The 19,356-nt window shown below is 41.5% G+C and overlaps 1 protein-coding gene across 1 annotated transcript; it reads left to right on the plus strand.

Moving 5' to 3' along the window:
* The first annotated feature begins 3,094 nt into the window (after positions 1-3,094).
* Positions 3,095-18,886, plus strand: LOC117049826 (cytochrome b5). Its single transcript, XM_033154805.1, has 5 exons — positions 3,095-3,342; positions 13,919-14,047; positions 15,735-15,764; positions 17,756-17,790; positions 18,311-18,886. Exons 1-5 carry the CDS (start codon positions 3,184-3,186, stop codon positions 18,387-18,389), a joined length of 432 nt encoding a protein of 143 aa, XP_033010696.1. The 5' UTR covers positions 3,095-3,183; the 3' UTR covers positions 18,390-18,886.
* The last annotated feature ends 470 nt before the right edge of the window (positions 18,887-19,356 follow it).

Raw genomic sequence — 19,356 nt, forward strand, 5'->3', positions numbered from 1 at the left:
AGAAGGAAACCGGCTCCCCGCCTCCTCTTCACAAGCTTCTCAACATTCCCCTCGCAACTCTCCCGAGGGGAGATAGTGTGAGGGGGAAATGACGGGAGATAGTGTGAGGGGGAAATGACTAAGCACTTTTTTGGGGGACGGGGGACGGGACGGTATGCGGAACAAGCCCCCGCTTCATGCAAGGCAGCCTTGGATGTGGCGACATTCCCTGCGTCCAGTTCAGGAGAGGCGCCCTGATCCGCAAGGGGCAACCTTTAGTTCTGCAAGGAGGCACCGTCGGAATGAGGAACAAAGCAGCCCAGCAGCAATGCGATTTATTATCTGCAGATAACCTATGCTGTGTTCCCGGGCCTGCCTGGCAGGAATCACAAGAGTTCTTCTTGAATCGAGGACCCTTTCATCGTGTGTGTGTGTGTGTGTGTGTGAAGGTCTTCGCATTTGGTTAAAAAATAAAAATAAAAATAATACTTTTTACTGGGCCTCAGATCACATACAGTGCTGGACTTTCAAAGTTCCCTGTGTTCCCTGCTATATTGTGGTGCAATTTTGAGAGGGTTTATTTTGAACGAAGTCACATTAGCTTATTTCTGCTAGCTCCAGGAGGTGATTTCCTTAATGACCATGGCGGGGAATTGTAACAAGAATTCTTGTTTGGATCCCAGAAAACTACTGTGTATGTATAGAATCCTAGAATTTGTAGAGTTGGAAGGAATTGCAAGGGTCAATCTAGTTCAACCTCCTGCAATGTAAGAATCCAATCTAAAGCATCCATGTAGAAGTGTACAAGATGGCATTTTACTCCTAAAGTATTATGGATAATATATTTTTCTGTCTCAAGGGGATGGGGACTCAGCATTACGGCCACCCAAATTTTAGGAACAACTAGCATTTTGTAATGTGTGAACACTATAGTAATCATACAGATCTCTGCGTATTTTAGAAAATCATATTCCTTTTTGTTTTTCAGCTAAACTTGCTTTTGGTTTTGAAACTAAACACCTGAATGTTTTAGACAGCAATCATATATCCACTCAACTGGGAATAAGCCTCATTGAAAACAGTAGACCTATATAGCATTATACTGTTACTGAAGCAGTTTTTAATCCAAAGGAACTTTGTTGGAGACTAATGGAGTTCACATCATATTTCATACCTGCTCAATTGTGAAATATTTATATTTAACAGTTTTGAAGTGACATAGTCTTGAATAGGTAAATAAGGCTCTAGAATAGAAAAACTGCCAAGAACCTTGCAGCACATTAAAAACAAATGATATAAAGTTATAAACCAGAGCCTATTTAATTCAATTGCAACTGCTGAAACAGTACTAGTGAGCAATCTTATGTACAAGAAGCTGGCGTAAAGCAACCTGGTGTAAATTAAGCTGACGAGATCCAAACTCTTCAGCAGCAGGGGTGCTACTGTCTAAAGCCAACCTAAGTCTGGCTGAGGGAAAACAAGTCTTTAAAATAGTGTTTGAGTTACATCATTGTATCTATCGAGAACATAGATTCGCAAGCTTAATACCCTAGGGACCACTTCAGATGGTTGAATATTAATGAGACCCACTAGTTGCAAAATGTGGTACTGGGACTAAGCCAGTCAAAATATGGTGGCAGTTGGAGATAAAATTTGGCATTATATGCTGGCAATTACTTACATTGCTTTCAACTGATACCTAATCCATTTTTGGAAATTGGTAAATTCTTTGCCATAGTAGTCTTTTCTTTGTAGCAAGGAGTTCCATAGCCTAGCTTTTTCCAGACTAAGTGCAAACATTTGCTGTGAGGTATTGTGAATCTCCAATTTAGGCAGAATTTGCTGATCCTACCTCCACATATCTCTCAATGTATTTTTTTTTTTAAACAAATCTCTGGTAATTTATTATCCCATTCTCCAATTTGTATTCTATTCTCCCTGCCCCCCAAACCCCACTCAGCAAGTTTCCCTCCTCCCTGGTCCTTTTCACTTCTTTCTCCTATAACAGCTTTCCTCTTTTATCCCTTTCCTTTCTATTCCCACTTGGTTTGTTCATAATAAATATGAACTTATCTCACTTTCTAATTTCCTTCAACATCTCTTCCAGCCCTTTCACCTCAGAGGAAGCACTTCCTTCCCTTCTTCCCCTGCCTTCTTTGACTCCCTCTACTCAGCATGTAAAGTGTTGCTGGTACTGGCATCAGTCCAACCAAAAGGCTATGCCACGGTTGGGGCAAGGCAGGCTGTGGCACTGAGGCCCACTTGAAAGTGGCCCAAGGTGGGTTCCTGGCTGGCTCACTGTTTGAGAAACAGTGATGTAGAAAATTCATATCTTGCAACTCCATAAGGTGTCCAAAACAGATAACAACAGTTATACCCACTCAACCGCTTCTTACAGGTGCCACATAAATACCGGTTCTGCATTTCTAAGAACTTGATCTTTTATTGTTGCAGCAGCTGACATCTGGCAGGTGCCTTCTGGACCCAAAAGTCAGGGGTACCTTTACCTTTACCTTTAAAAGCATTTCAGTTTCAGCAAGCCTGCCCTGATTTTGATGAGAGTTTGAATCTATTTATTTTCATTATGTTTTATTCTTTTAATGTTAATGTTTCTTATTGATATTATTATTATTATTATTATTATTATTATTATTATTATGTTTTATCTTTTTTATAAACCACTTTGAGGTTGCTTTTACAATCAAGCCTTGTAACAATTTACTGGGCAAAAGATGCCTGCATTGCAGGGGGTTGAACTAGATGACCCTCTTTGTCCCTTCTTACTCTAAAATTCTATGATAATTTTTATGAAATAAAATAAATAAAAAAGCAATACAGTAATAAGAAACACGTTTTGTAAGGTGCCAAGGGGCTCTTTTTTTCTATCAGAAAAGAAAGCCGCTGCCTTGGGTTCTTGGAATCTGCGGAAAGGACAAACACATAAACAAACAAACCTACGAGCTTCTCAATTCCCACATCCTACCCAATGGGCAGCCGGCTAGGACAGCTTTCCCCGCCTTTCTGCCGAGAAGTGGGCGGTGCTTCGTGATTACGGAGCTGGCCGCGTGAAAGTTCGATCTGCGCGTGCGCGAGGAGGCGAGGCGGTCCTGGGTCAGAGTTCCCAGTTGGAGATCTGCTGCCACCGCTGCTGCGCCCAAGGGTCAATATCTGCCAGGTTGAGAAGCCAAGCTAAGAGTTGGGACGATGGCGAAGGCGAATGCTAGCGGCGACAGCAAGCCTGGAAAGGAGCCGTGGCGGGGTTGCTATTATACCCTCGAAGAGATCCAGAAGCACAATCACAGCCAGAGCACCTGGATCATCCTGCACCACCGTGTGTATGACCTCACAAAGTTTCTGGAGGAGGCAAGTACATGTATAAGGGGCTGGAAAGGTGTGGCTGCTGAGCTTGCGGGCGATTTCAGTCCCGTGGAAGAGATGAAGGGGGCTCGAGTAGTTCTGCACGATCATGCACGCTGGCAACTTGGTCTCAGCGAAAAGCTCCTCCTCTGGGTGTTTTGAGACGAGAGATAGGATAGATAGAAAGATAGATAGATGGGGACCGTTCGGAGAGCAAGGAGCTGCTTTCGTTAAAGTGCTCCCTCGTAGACGTTTTGTTATTTTTGCTGTTCGTCGAAGTGACTTTTTGATCCTGTAGTGCTTTTGAAGATGAGAAAGTTCAGTACACATAACACATATTCCAGCTGTATCGTTTGTTGCAAAGTAATATTTTATTGTATAGCAACGCGATTTTGTAAGAGACACTATCATTGAGGGACGAGCTAGATTGAACTGGAATAGCTAGGAAAAGCAAGGTTGCCAAATTTATGGCAAGCTTTGCAGTGAAACTGTTGTAACCAAATGCTTACAGCAAGCAACATGACACTTTTCATCCATCAGTTGTTCAAGTATAAAGGGTTGAGTAATGTCTTTGTACTGATTAGCTGATTAGAAACAACCCACGTTCACTTCACTTTCTCCCTTATTCATCAAGGAACTGAACTAGTGTATATTCTAAGATGCTGTATTTGGAACTTGTGTATATCTGTACAGTGCTATTTTTGAAATTCATAATGCTCCTGCTGCCCTAAGATGGGGAGAATCCAAATGCAGACAATGCATTTGTTCTTCTGTTTCCAGGCTGTTAACATCCCCCCCCCAACTTTTCCTATATTTTCCTTCCCACTAGAAATAATGGGAGAGAGAAAATGAGCTACACTCCTGAGCACATATAGATTTTGCACACATTTGGAGGAACCCCAATGGTTTTGGATCTTTTAGCCAGTAGAACCCTTCAGGGTATTGTGGGGGCAGGGAGAGGTGGGCACAAGTTCTGCTGTATCTTGAGCCTCTCTTTCCATCACATGACAGCAGTGGGCCCAATCTGGGCCTCTTCACTACATCAGTCTTGAGAACTGGCACAACAAGGGGCCCGACATCTGCTCTGACTGGTGCAATCGCCAGGGCTGCAGATGTGTCTGCCATCCCATTAAGCCCTGCTGCAGCTGTCCAGTGGTTTGCATTGCCTTCTTAGAAAGAAGTATGGTTGGAAGTTGTCACTTGTGGAATGTTAACACATCACAGGGGGGTTATTTCTCCAAAGGAATAAAAGATCATATTGCACCAACTTGGGAGTTGAATTGGAATCCCTTTGCTAGTGCTGTCTCCGCTTTATCACTTTCCTAGCATGCTTATGTTAAGCAAAGGATTCATGTTGGGGGCTGCAGTGAAGGATTGTGTCAAGAGTATCTGCAGCACTGCAGTCCTGCACCTCTTGGAAATAATGGGGTTTGGGTGGGTTTTAAATAGCAAGGAGGTACAGCTATGTACCTTGGTCCATTCATCAAACATACAGAACCATTGTATTGATATAGACCTGGGGTCACCGACTTTTGGGCCTTCAGATGTAGCTGAACAGCAGCTCTGATCATCCTTTGCTGTTGTCCAGGCTGGTTGGAGCTGCTGGGAATTGGAGCCCACTACCATGTGAAGGGCCACAAGTTAGCCACCGTTGACAAGAGTTCTGCTTGCTAGTTGTAGCTAGGGAAGATGTTAAGGTTCATGCCATACAACTACCGTATTACAGCCCAAAAAATGACTGTGAGTGAGAGGACTGGGGAGCAATTTAAATTTAATTCTAGAAATAACTGAGCTGCTGTGTGTCATCTGCTGACTGTATTTCTTGGTACACCTATGTGCACTGTTAAGAATATGGTTTAAACCTTCTAGCAAACCTTTTGCTAATTTCCGATCTTGTTCTCTGACAGCATATCTTGGTTTCAGTATTGCATGAAAGTCACTGATGGCTCTTTCGCCTGTGAAATTGATTTTATGTAGCCATTTATTTCATCAGCTTATTCAGAGAAACCGATTGAAGATAGTATGCTATGAAGAACTTTCTTCTTTTTAGATATAGTCTCACAAAACTTACTGCAATCACAAAAGGGGGAAATTGTTTCAAGAATTTTTTTGCCACAGATAAACATAATTGCATCCCTCAGGCATTGTGTGCAGATAACTTGTGCTAAACATGAGGAAGCTTTTCAAGTTTGGGCAAACTGTAGTGAACTTCCTCTATAGTTTATAAATTGTTTACAGTAGTAGGTAAACTATTGGGACCTGTAACAAAATACTTCATTGTTTCTTCACCTTCTGACTGGCGTGCTCCTGTTCAGGGTCTCAGCCTGTTCCAGATGTACCCTTCTACAGAGTATTATAGGCCAAAGGTCCCCAACATGGCACCCATGGGCACCACAGATGGACCTGCCAGGGCCCACTACCCCTTCCAGTTTTTTAATTGTTAAGCAAAACAAGGAGTTTTGCCTTCTCTTTTGTTACATAATGTGGGGTTGCTTCCTTGTTTGGGGCTGTATTTTACGTTTTGGGGTACGTAGGTATTTTGTCCTGTAGAAGGGATTCCAATACCCCCTTTTCTTCAGTGAAATGAGTATTTTGTGGTGCCCACAACAGTTTCTTACATTTGAAAATGTGTCCCAATGCTCAAAATGTCCTCTTCAATGCAAGATCCCCATTCATGCCTTCGTACCTTCCATTATCAATTTTATTTTACAGCTGGCAGTCAACATTGTGTGTCTACTGACTGAGCTTATTCTCCATTTAGCATTCTTAGTTTTTTAAACATAGTTTTTAAAAGTGAAGGGTGAAAACTGTTTGGTGTGCTTCTGCCCCCTAAGCACTCTGGCACCCCCTTCTTGTTTCTCATTGGGGCCCTTTTGAGTCCATTCCTGTCAGTGTTCACCACTGAAATTTGCTGTGGAATGATAGCCTAGTTGGTTAGTTGTCCCAAGGCATGTGTTAGGCATGTGAGAGCTCCTCTTTTAGTGGGGGGTAATACCGCCATTAAAACTTATAGTTAAATATGTGGATAAACTTTTTTCCTCTATCATAACTAAACACATAAAATAATAGGAGAGCAAGTGTCTTAAAACACAAACTGAAATGGTCAGACCAATCCCCTCACCCATCTCAAATTAGCTATATTTAAAAGGTAGTGATATTAATAAATCTTTTCCAAGGATGTCCCCTGGTTAGCCTGTTGCATAACTTCAGCACCAACACTAGGCACCTGCAGATGTAACATTGTTAATTGGTCACTGATAACTGGCAACATCCAGAACAAGCCTCCCAGCTCATTTTTGGGAATGAACAGGATTTAGGGTGTGCTGGGCACAGATAATCTGCATTTATTAGGTATTGTCTTAATCTGCCTTTCCCCCTTCAATTCTACATGTGTTGCAGGAACTCATAGTGCTCTCTTCTGAGTTTGAACTAACTGTCGCATGTGGTTATGTTCAGGTTCTTTGTGCTTTTTATGCACTGTGGTCTGATTTACATGCAAACTTGGGTGGGGGTGATACTGGATGGGTTGCCCTCCTTTTGAGCAAGGTTTGGCCTAGATGGCTCCGAAAGTGTTCCCAGAGCTAGGATCCCATAACTCTATTATAGAGAGTTTGATGACACTGTATCTGTACAGTTGCTTAAAAATAAATATTACATTTTGCCTTTACAGGTTGGGGAACATAGGAAGCTGCCTTATACTGAGCATTAGTCCATTGAAGTCTTGATTGTCTTCACTGAGTGGCAGTGATTTAATTTGGGAGCTTCTTTGTGCAAAGCAGATGCTCTACCACTGAGCTTCTGCCATTCCCCAATATTCAGTCATGGGATTGGATTTCTTTTGTTGGATTTAACTGATACGCCACTCTCAAACAGTTCCTACAAATATTGGGTTCTCCCAGAAGCTTACTTGAGGTTTTTCATTGAGAAAATAGTTATTGGAAGATAACTTGCTTCAGAAAGAGCAGTTCCAAATGACTAATCTTGGTCTGCATTATTGTGTAACCACAGATGAATGCCTTGTTTTAGGGTGCATCTAGTTTGCATGGGACAGCAACTAGGCCTGGTAAGCAAAGGCTTCAAACCTATGTAAACTGAGACTGTATAGAGTTTCCCACGCTAAAGTAGACTTCCAGACTAATCAATATGGAACACAAAGCTTCTTGATAGTATGAACTTTGAAAACCATTGGAGAAAGCATTTTTATTTCAGCTTGCATGCAGAATTCATTTTTAATGATGGCATCTAACAGAATGCTTTAGATCTGTCCAGCTGCGGAGGAAGCCACTCTGGTGCCTGAGGAGGTGTGCCCAGAGGCGGGGCGAGCCACCCATAGGGGTGGGGTGCACTGCGGGGCCTCAGGAGTCTGCCTGCCTCCTCCCACTCAGCCGCCCTACAGCTGGGGGGGGGGAGGCAGCGGGCAGACTGTTTGGGCAGCACGGAGCCTGCATGCGCCCAAACCCCTGTGAATGTGTCTCTCCCAGACACATGGCTTGGGCACGTGATGAGCGCCACCCAGCATTTTGTCACCCCCCTCAGTGGTGACACCCGGGGCGGACCGCATCCACCACATCCCCCTTCCTCCGCCCCTGGATCTGTGTGTTCTTGTTTCCCCATTGCACAATAAAAAAGACAGGAGGACGAGTTATTTTGAAAGGCTTTAATGCTTAGATTACTGCAATACATATGCAAATTGCCGCCTTAGGTACTTCAGGCAATACACATGGTTAATTCTAAATAGAGCTACAAGAAAGGTAGGTGCTGGTACTGGCAAAGCTTTGGAAGTTGATCCACCACTGTCACTGTTGCATCCCGTTGCTATCCTGTATATAGGAATGGGGTGGATGCCTCTGAAGGCTCCAAAATAGAAAATTCTATCCAGTAGCACCTTAGAGACCAACTGAGTTTGTTCTTGGTATGAGCTTTCGTTGGTCTCTAAGGTGCTACTGGATAGAATTTTCTATTTTGTTTCGACTATGGCAGACCAACACGGCTACCCACCTGTATCTGAAGGCTCCAGTAAGTGTTTCTGCAGTCTTTATCTATGCCTGGTAGGTGGAACCCATTGTTCCCTTCTCTTTTGATTGTTCCTTTACTTAGGTGATGGGGAAGGTGCCTCTGCCCCCTGAGAGGTGGCCAGGACTCCTGAAATTTCCCCCTCAGGGCAGATAGAGCCACTCCCAGTATCTGACAGCTCTGGAGTGAGTGTGCCACAGAGAGGCTTTGTCAAGCTAGGAAAAGGAGGCAGGAACAGAGAGGGAGGCAGAACTCACAGCTTCTGTCTTGGGGACGGAGAAGACAAGTGAGAAGATTTAGGAAGCTGCCACCCCCACCCCCAATCCTTGCTAGCAGATTCTTCGGCATCTGGCAGAGGCTTCTACATCCCGCTGGAGCCCTTCCCTGGGTCCTTGGCCAATCCTGCACCTGATTCAGACAGCCCATTACACTGTATTTCAGCAACATAAGATCTTCATTTGTGATATAAGGAATACACATATTTATATTTCTCAAAGAAAGTGAACAAGCTGAGACAGGCAGGTTCAACTTGAGCAAAGGTTATATGAAACTGAAATTATCCTGATGTCACACGGCTGGTTGCTACATTTCAATTTAAAAGGCAGCTCTCAGTTCATACTCAAACAACACTAGAAGTCTGTGCAGGCTGCAGACAAGACTTGCAAACTGTGCAAGTGCTTCATGGTTCCTCCTATTAATGTGTCTTACTTATTTAAGGTACCCACTTTACAGCAGTCCCACTTTACAAATTTGGTCTTTTTCTTTGACCTGGGTATGACTTACAAGACCACTCCCAAGTCTTGTGAGAAGTGTAAACCCATTGGATGTACATTAGCACTCTTGGATAAACCCAGAAAATTTTACACAGAAAGCAAATAAAAAGAAATTAGGTTGTCATTAAAGCATGTGAAAGTCAACTGGTGTCTATGATGCTGATGGAAAAACTCCAGCTTTTGGGTAACTATTCTGCTTTTGGGTAACAGGAGCAGGGAGCTGTGATCTCTCACTGCTCTGACCTATCGACTTATAGGCTAAGATCTAACATTTAAAAACAACTGCTACAACAGTGTTGTAAAGCATGAGTGCTGGCTTGCAGACTTGTGCACCTTCATTGCATTTTTTTGCAGCCAGGATTTTAAGAGCTATGTATCAGTCTTTCCCCTCTCCTCACAAGTTTAATGCGTTAAAAGGTAGCTTGTATGTTTTGGGAGAAGAGTATCTAGTATGCTTTGAAAAAAGAAAGAAAAGGAAAACTGTTTGTGTAGTAATATGACTTTGCCAAAGCCACTCGTTTATTTGTTACACTTAACACCCTTGAGATTTTAGTTGTATACAGTGGTACCTTGGTTCTAGAACTTAATCTGTTTCAGGAGTCGGTTTGATTCCCAAAACTGTTCGCAAACCAAGGCACAGCTTCCGATTGGCTGCAGGAGCTTGCACTCAAGCAGAGACAACGTCGGGCGCTCTGCTTCCGAAAAATGTTCGCAAACTGGAACACTTACTTCCTGGTTTGCGGTGTTCGGGAGCCTATTTGTTTGACAACTAAGCTGTTCGAGAACAGCACCACTGGAAGCAACAGTGAAAAAGCAGGTGAAGGAAATAGAAGCACAAAGACACTCCCTTGACACACAAATACCATGTTCTCAAAAATACCACCATTCTACACACTTTAAAACCAAGCAGAAGCCAGCCTCCAGGGCAGGGGTAGCCAACCTGGTGCCCTCCAGCAGTTGTGGACTACAACTCCCTTTGGGTCCAGCCAGCATAGTCAATCATCAGGGATGAAGGGGGTTGTAGGCAACATATTGAAGGCCACAGGTTAGCCATCCTAATTCTTGTGGTTTCCTAATATAGATCATTCAACAAGCAGCTGTGTATGTGGGCCAATTCACAAATAAAAGATTGTAAAATGTCTTCAGTAGAGGGATACCTTGGTTGTCTAGTGTGGAATGAAGTGAACAGAGCTCACATTTGTGTTAATTGCTGAAAGAAGCCATTTATCATCCAAACAGAAATAAGTTTCTTATCTTTCCATGTACACCTAGTGAATACTTTGAATTCCAAGGTGTAGCAGGTATGTGAATATTTTGAAGAGATAAGAAACTGAAACATCGTTTCTACATCTGGAAAGATTTACACATACAAGAGTAATGGGATGTTTTTGATATTGTTTTGCTTTTACAGTACTTCACTGCTTTTTCTCCATGGAAAATATGTAGCTATTCTGCAGGTTGTCTACAATATATATAATCTTTATCAGTACAAATCATCTGAGGAGGCACAGGCAGGGGCGTAGCAAGGTAAATTGGTACCCGGGGGCAAAAAATTTTTTGTCACCCCCCCTCCAGAGGCATAGGAAGGTCAGGTGCCCCCGGTGCGGAAGATTTCTTTTCAACCCCCCCCATTGATTTCCCCCCTGCAAAAATGGTTTTACGTTATTTCATATTTTCTTACAAAGGAATAATAACAAGTAATAATAATAATAATAAACTAATTTATATCCTGGCCGAAGTTGGGCTCAGGGTGGCTAACATCAGATACATAACATTGGTATAAAATCAAACAATAATTAAATTACCTCCTAAAAACATCTCAAAATCAAATTAAAGTCTAATTAGATGGCTTTCCACAGGGTTGGGAACAGAAAGTGCTCCACTGAACTGAAATTTCAGCCTTCACGACATAGCAAAAGAGCCAAGTAAACAGCTATATTGGTGGAGGAGGGTCAAGATATTAACCGATATGCATGAAATTTCAAATATAGCTATATAATCCCTAGTATAGTAAGATAAGACCTTTGGAGCAGGCATTTTTTTAAAAAAAGTTTTTTATGAACCACCCTAGTAGGGCAGTAATTGTTCCTTGATAATTTGTCACCCCCTCCATTATGGAACATGGGGCGGCACCCCTACACCCCCCCCCCTTGCTACGCCCCTGGGCACAGGTCCAAACCTTAGTACAGTTCTTTGTACAGTACTAAGGAATGATGGGCTCTTGGTTTGTGACTTTGAGATCTTCTCTTAGTTCAGAAGAGCATACAAAGAGGCCGTTGGATCAGGCCCACGGGCCACATACAGTATTCCAGCATTCTGTTCTCACAGTGGCCAGCCAGTTGCATTTGACAGCACAGTATATTTTTGCATCTTTACTTGTGGGCTGACCTAAAGATTACCCAGGTGATTGCATCTTGTGCTGTCAAAGGGAAAACTGTTTTAAATCTGACCACATTTCTCCTTTTCAGTATTTTTAATATTGCTCTGTGCCTTACAATTCAGAACAGGAAGCTTTCTCTCTCCAGTTCATGTTCCATTAAAAATGGGTCATTTCATGAAATGACATTTCATTGCAGCTATTCACCCTTTTTTCAGTATAGATGTGCTAATAGGAGTTTGGGCTCATCCTCTCTGAAGAGTTGTGTAAGTTACGCTTTGTTGTCCAACCTGTTTTCTGGATTCAGTTTGCTGAATGCTCTGTGAATCTCACAGCAATCAGCTTCAGCGTCGCTCAAGACCTTTGCTCTACTCCTTTGCTTGAATAGTTATCAGTACTGATTCAAGGGCAGGATTTTGTCCGTCATAGTTGCACGTTCTCTTTTACTTGCATAATCTCTCTCCAGCATGCACTTCCTTAACCTTTTTGGGATTGATGGCCACATGTAATCTTTGCTCTACAAACTTATGTAACTTCTTGCCCCATTTTGCTTAGTCACTGTGCATAAGCACTGTGCACTTTCTTCACCCAATTATTATTTTTTATGCAAATAAACTTTGAAACTTTTACAAGTTATCACTTTTAGGCAACAAATAATACCTACGTGTGTCTTTTTAGAATGTTGCCATCTCTAGACAGGAGTGGTTTCTTTTGAATGGTTTGATAAGGGGAAATAGTCACATTCATGTAGTTTCTGCTGGAAACTGAATGATGGACCTTGATCCTACAGGGTCTGGGGTATGCTCTGTTTAGCATTAACATGATGCCAAGAAGGGCACATATTTGTGAATACTGCATAATTGAGAAAGTTGCCTACATGTTCACTGCTTTGCGTATCTGCTTTCCTTCCCATTTCCTTCCCAGTCCTGAAATGACAAGACTAGGAAATGCGGTTTTGTTTTGTTGGTGTTTTCAACTGCTGTTTGATTTAAGAGCTGCAGTGTCGGTTATGTGTGAAATTAATTCTGGAACAAGCTCTTGGCTAAACAAGTGCTTCAAAAGCCTGACTCGTATGAGGTGCTCTCAGGGTTAAAAACATTTTTATTTTTATTTTTACATAATGATTGTTATAGTACTTAGGTGGAGCAGCATTTACAGGATCATATAACGTGGATTAAGAACTTCACTCATCCCCGTTTATCCAATAAGAATCGAGTAAAACACAGGCAGATTGGACTTCTGCACTGGCAGAGGGCCCACTGCCAGTGGGGGAGGCTGGGTCAAACTTCACAGTGGGAGTGCCAGAGAGAAAGAGAGTGCATATTTATTTAATGGTGTGTGCTTTAAACCCTGCCTTTTAGGAAAGCTTTCCCATGCACAATGGCTATATATATGTGTGTGTGTGTGTGTGTGTGTGTGTGTCTGTACACACACACACACAACACAGAACCTACACAACCACAGCACAATCAATCAACAACAGTCATCACTAGGTATGTTAATTTTAAGACATTTAAAACTGATAAAACCATAAAATGACAGAGTAGCACTACAGAAATTGCAGCTTGATTTTCTTCAGATTATGAAAATGCAGTTGTAAATCAGTTTTAATGCCCAAATTAGCACCTGTACAGTTGGGGCCTGCCTGTTCCCAACTGGAATGGAGTTACACAAATATGGTGGCTTGCCAGCCTAATTGGTATGGTTTTACTGACAAGTAGGGCTGTGGAACCTCTTCTTAAAGTGCCATTAGGCTGATATGGGCGAAAGTGAGGCTTCAAGGAAGCCAGTCCCAACCTGTGTTTCAAAGGAACAAGCCACATCTTTGGGGGACTTGATGAGAAGCTGCTGCAAATATTGCAGTTGTAAGACATGTTTGCGTAAACCAGCCAACAATTAAAAACACATTTTTATGAAGGACAGTATAAAGCTGAATGATTGAACTTCTTTGTTTTAATCACAGGCACAAATATATTCTAGTGGTATTTTCCTTGTGTGGGGGTGGGTGTGAAAACAGACACACACAATATCTACAATACTGATGGTAGTTGCTGGGCAAAATAGTGTTCTTGTGTGTGCTCAACATTTCCAAAAAACAAGAACCATATGCACACTTGTTATGCATCTAATATTAGAATTTAGGGGTCATTCATTGATAGTGATTGGCAGCCAGTCTGGCTTAGAAGTGTACTTTAAACGGCTCAGGTCAACATTTTGTGCATCTAATGAAGTGGACAGTGCACGAAAACTCCTGCCATAATACATTTGTTAGTTTTTAAGGTACTGCAAGATTTCTTGTTGAGCGTGCAATCTGCTGCAGTTCCATTTGTGAAATTGACAGCTTTAAGATGTACTGGAAAGCTTTAAAAAACTATTTGTAAAGTTCATGGATACTTATTCATGTATTGTTTTCTTACAGCACCCAGGTGGTGAAGAGGTTCTAAGGGAACAAGCAGGAGGAGATGCTACAGAAAGTTTTGAAGATGTTGGCCATTCCACAGATGCCAGAGCATTGTCGGATACATTCATTATAGGAGAACTTCATCCAGTAAGTGCACTTTCAATGTACAGAACGTGTGTTTCTTTTACCTGTATATTTCTCCATATTTTTAAAACCTTAATGAACATATCAAATTGGATGCTGCTGTGCAGTGTTCTGTGTCAAGTTGTAACTTTGTAATTTGCGATTAAAAATGTTTGTGCAGTGAAGCAGGTTATCAGTACCTCCTCCCATCAGTTGATGACTTTTTTCAGCATACAGTTTATTAGTGCTTTTCTGCAAGTTTTAAGCTATTTTTTTTAGGTTTTAGGTTTTTTGTTGTAAAATAGTTGGTTCCTATGTTCAGGATGGCTTGGGAAAGTGAGAAATAAATAACAGTTAAGAAGCAAAATAAATAAATAAAACATAGCAATAAATTGGCACAGTGCCAGCAGAAGTTTAAAACCAAGCTTGTGATTTGGAAGAGGCTGATCTGAACACACATTTGCTGCACTGCAAGACATTTGTGTCCAGGGCAACGAATGTATGCCCTTCAGGAACACTTAATGTTATATCTGAACCGATAACTCTTTGCTAAGATCCCACCAATGCAGTTCCCGTAGCTAACCACGGGACTTATCCTGGTGGCTGTTTATTAAATTCTAGCACTAAATGAAACAGTCTTCAGTTTCCTAAATTCTCTTCACATCAGAGAACTTGCCAGTGTGTGTGTGTGTGTGTGTGTGTGTGTGTGTGTATGTGCATGCATGCATGCATGCATGCATGCACAAAGGTGCTGTGTCTTGGTTGGGTAAAGGACAAACACTACCCAAGTCCTCTGACACTTAACAGAGGACCTAGGGAATGATCGGGATCATTTATGTGTTTTGTGCAGAGAATTAGGTAATGTTGCCAAGCTATTTCTGCATGGCACTTCCTGCATTCTTCCCTTGCATCGTACTTAGTAGGATACACAGCGGTATGGGGTTTTGATGTTACTTCTCTAAAGCTTGCATCCAGGAGTGTGTCGTTATGAATTGAGCCCCTTCATTCAGTTACCAGACTAAAGTTTAGACTGGTGCATTTGATATTTCTGGTGCTGGTACATGAAGAAATTTGTTTTTGTTTAGCATTTGATAAACTACTGTAATGGGTGTACAAAGTGCACTGATACTTGCTGTGTTCCATGCAAAAGTAACTTCATGACTTTAGTACTGGAATCAAGATGCAGTTACAAAGTCCATTTTTTCAGAAGAGACAAACAGTTCCTCCTGTTTCATAAAACCCCTGTGTCTAAAAGTCATTTAGAAGCTTTGTAGAAAACTGATCTTGGCATCAAAACATTGCTGCAAGATTTATTTTTAATAATTTTGTTTCCTTTGCTTTTTTAAAAGTCTTCCACCCACACTTAACTGCTCTGTTGCTATAAAAGATCTGTTATGCTGGAGGACTTGAAAGTAGCTCATGTGCTACCAGGGATCATTTAATCAAGGTAATGTTTATCTCTTGTGGAGATAATGTGGAGCAACTTTTCTGGAAGCAAACTGAAAATACGTTTGGTAGAATAGAATTGGATAAAAAAGCATGTTGAAAATTATCAGCAAACCCTACAAAGAAGATAGGTTGCGAAATGCTTTTAGAATGTATGTGTGTTCATATATTCACTAACTGATAGGGTGAAATTTACATGTATAAATAACTCTTGGTATTTTGGGGCATTCTACATTGTGTTGCTTACCACTTTTTTGTGTTGCAGGATGACTGGAAAAAAATTCAGAAACCAACGGTAAGCATTCTACTTTAAATCCATCCCACCATGTTAATGTTTGGCAGCAGTGATCTGTGTTACATGCAGTGCTGGCAGGGACTTTAACTAACGATAAACATCTGTTTCTCCTTCCTGTATCAGCTGGGGAAGAACAGCAAGCAGGGTGCTGTTGCTCTTGTGTCCTGCTTGTGGGCTTCCCAGCATCATCTACTGTGCCATAGTGGGAAATATGAGACTGGACTTTATGCAAGGGTGGTCTTATGTTTATGGGGAACAGTTCTATAAAATCTTAAGCATGTTAAGTGGCTTAGAACCAGGCTCCACACAGTGTGTGCTAAGAAGGTTCTGCAGCCGTTCTCATGTTTTTGATTGTGCAAAAGGCTATGCACTAGTAGAAGTTTTTGCACAAGTGGAAGTGGAAGAACATCTGATTTCACTCTCCTCAAGCAACATTCTAGCATGAGGCATACAGCAGTCCTTCCATGAACAAGAAGGCACCTTGGGTGGTATTCAATTAAATAATTCAGGGCTTTCCCTCCTCCCTACCCCTGCCACCCCCAATTCTGCTTCGAAGGGTTGGGCAAACCCTCAGGACAGATTTAGGGAGCATGTGGGGGAAGGAGAGGGGAAGAACTTTTTTTGCTGCACAAGGATAAACAATTGTGCTGATGGAACACCCTCCCCTTAGCGATGCTTTTAATACAAACCCTTCTGTGCACAGAAAGGCACATCTGATCCAGCTTTTAGTTCCGAAAAAGGAGTTTGAGTCAGGAATTCTTACTTGAAAGCTTTTTCAGATATGAAAATAATACTGTTCAATATTGCAAAGTGTTCTAATGCTTACCAATACAACAATGGCTGACATACATCAAAAGTAGAGGTCTGACCCATGAGACTCAAGTGCTGTGTTGTGCACACTGCAAAAAACAAAACAAAAAAAGTAGATGCCATCTAATTCAGTATTGTCCACATTGAATGGCAGTGGCTCTCCAGGAATGTTGCCTGCCTTGAAACCCTGAACTAGTCTGATGTGGTACACGGCAGTCTCGTATCCCACTATTATATAATCTGAAATCGTGGAGAAACCCTGCTAGTCAGTGTGATTAAAATTGAGTTAGGTGGACCATGATTTTGACTGTATATAATAAAGGAGCTTCCTATGGTCCATGAAAGGTGATGATCCAGAGAATGCTGATATGGTTTACGTTTGAAGATTTTTCAGCAGCTCTGTTCTGCTATCAGGGTACTTTGTCAGGCCTTGACAGATAAGCAGTTCAAATGTGAGCTGAGTGGAAAGTGACTCAATCTTTCTGCATAGCAGAAACTGTTAAGAGGATGCAAGAACTGCCCTCCTGGATCAGGCTTGAAGATCCACCAAGTCCATCATTTCCCCCCTGAGTGGTGGGCAGTCAGATACCCCAGAGAAGCTAAGAAGCTGGGGGTGATGGTGACAATGAATTCCCTCCCCTGTTTGTCTATAGCATGTGTTTTCCATAGGCATTTATGTCTCTGAACATGGAGCTTGCAGTTAGCTTATCTTCCACAAATGCTGCAAGAATAACAGAAAGCATCTAGAAGGTTAATCGTATGAAGTTTAATTGTGAATAAATTGTGTGGCAAGTGATATACACACTGATATATTCCCAAGGCTGAAAAGGGTCCTTGTGGGTTGTAAGATGTTGCAATGAGCCCAGACATTTATTGTCTAGCTGCTGTATTTTAGGTGTTGACTTTTAAACCAGAACATGGTGTTTTTTTGCATGACAACAAGAAGTCATTTCCTAAATTCAGGGAATGTAGCATATACTGCTGTAGCAGCAAGTGAGCACAGAGGGCTAATGATAATGATGAATGGTTAGATGTGAAAGGTTACACCATATCAGAGGAAATCTTGAGGAAACAATAGGTGAACACTCCATGTCAGTAATTGGCATGAGTTAGCTTTGTGACAAGAAGGATGGGCAGGAGAGACCAGTTAAGTCTAACTAATGTATTGCTTTGTTTTTCAGGAACCTTACATTACCACTCTTGATTCTAATTCCAGGTATTGTATGGCCTTCATTTAACAAGCCAATATTGTTTTTCTTTAAAAAAAAAAAAAAAAAGGTATTCACAGTGCTTTTTTCCTAGGAAAATACATGCCGGTACTCACCATGAAATTGTTATAGTAGGTGTCACACTTATTAACAAAACAAAACAAAGAGGTGCCGGTACTATGTAAAAAATACACTATTATTTACACAAACATAAATCCTTCCTGCCCCCAATCCCTTCCCACCACCACACCCCTTGACTTCCCTCCACCACACCACAACTTCCTTATTGTTTAAGTTCGATATAATCACTGCACTCTTTAGATTTTGGATTTTTATCTCTTTATAACATTCCTAGATAATGTTGTTCTTTCCACTTTACTCCTTTAATCTAAACATATCAACATACTCTTTATGGAACAATATTTGTCCATGTATTCTTCAAAGTATTGCCATTCTAGTCTTAAGTTTTTGGTTTGTCTGCATTCTGATATATCAGAATGTATCAAAGTAACTTTTTGTTTCTTCTAGCACATGGTCCAACTGGGTGATTCCAGCTATAGCAGCAATTATTGTGGCCCTTATGTACCGTTTCTACATGATGGAGTAATCAACATATTGAGAAGCTATAATGGAACAGACTGTTTTGGGAAAGAGAACAAAAAAATGCATCCGAACCTTCATATCAAGACAGTATCTGAGAACAACTTTAAAATTCCATCCTACTCTTTCCCAGAAAGCCAAAATAGGTTGCTTCAGCAATGCACTTTTTAACTCTGCCTTTTACGTAACTGTTTTTAAGTGCTAAAAATTCAGAGGTCTCTTTTATATCATAATGTTCATCAATTAACTATCTAATATTATCACAACGTTTCTTAAGAATAAGACCACTGATTTTATCTATGTTATCAGTATGAGACAAGGACACTAATGCTTAAGGCTTGTCTGGCTTTTCTGAGTTGTTTGGACTTCTTTTGCTAAAACAATTAGCAGGAGGTTGTGTCTATGCAAATTCCTTCCATTTTTTGCCTTCATTTAGAATTTTCTAATGTAAGGACCCGCTTTCCATCAGTTTCATAGGTATAATTTGTATATTTTCTCCCCCCCCCAAAAAAGTCATAGTAAGCTTTTGGTAAGGAAATGAGACTTAAGGCATATGTATATTTTTTTCAATTTAGAACACCGTATTTTTCCGTGTATATGACGAGTTGTTTTTATTTTTTAAAAATGCTTAAAATTGGGGGTTGTCTTCTACATGAATAGTTCAGATGTTGTATGGGCAGTTGGTGACTGTGGCAAGGTCTGCTGGCAATTGGCTGCTGCGGCAATTGGGCGTGCGACTGGCGAGCAGACGATTGTTGGCTTTGTCGATGCGTGTGATTGTCAGCGGTGGTCAGGCGGGTCAGGCCCAAAAGAAAAGCTCAACAACTCTGGGCAGTCTCCACCCATTCCCTCAACGTGGAGTCCCCAAAAAGAGGGGTTGTCTTATACACGGGGGCGTGTTATACCCGGAAAAATATGGTATTTCCATGGCTCCAAAGATTCCACTAGGTAGCATGGCCAGTTCCAGCCCACCA

This window comes from Lacerta agilis, chromosome 7 (assembly GCF_009819535.1).
Source record: "Lacerta agilis isolate rLacAgi1 chromosome 7, rLacAgi1.pri, whole genome shotgun sequence".
NCBI lineage: Eukaryota > Metazoa > Chordata > Lepidosauria > Squamata > Lacertidae > Lacerta > Lacerta agilis.

Coding starts and splice junctions, on each gene's coding strand:
- LOC117049826 (XM_033154805.1), top strand. CDS start 3,184: ATGGCGAAGGCGAATGCTAGCGGCGACAGCAAGCCTGGAAAGGAGCCG. Junction 14,048..15,734: donor TTATAGGAGAACTTCATCCA/GTAAGTGCACTT, acceptor TTTGTGTTGCAG/GATGACTGGAAAAAAATTCA. Junction 15,765..17,755: donor AAAAAATTCAGAAACCAACG/GTAAGCATTCTA, acceptor TTTGTTTTTCAG/GAACCTTACATTACCACTCT.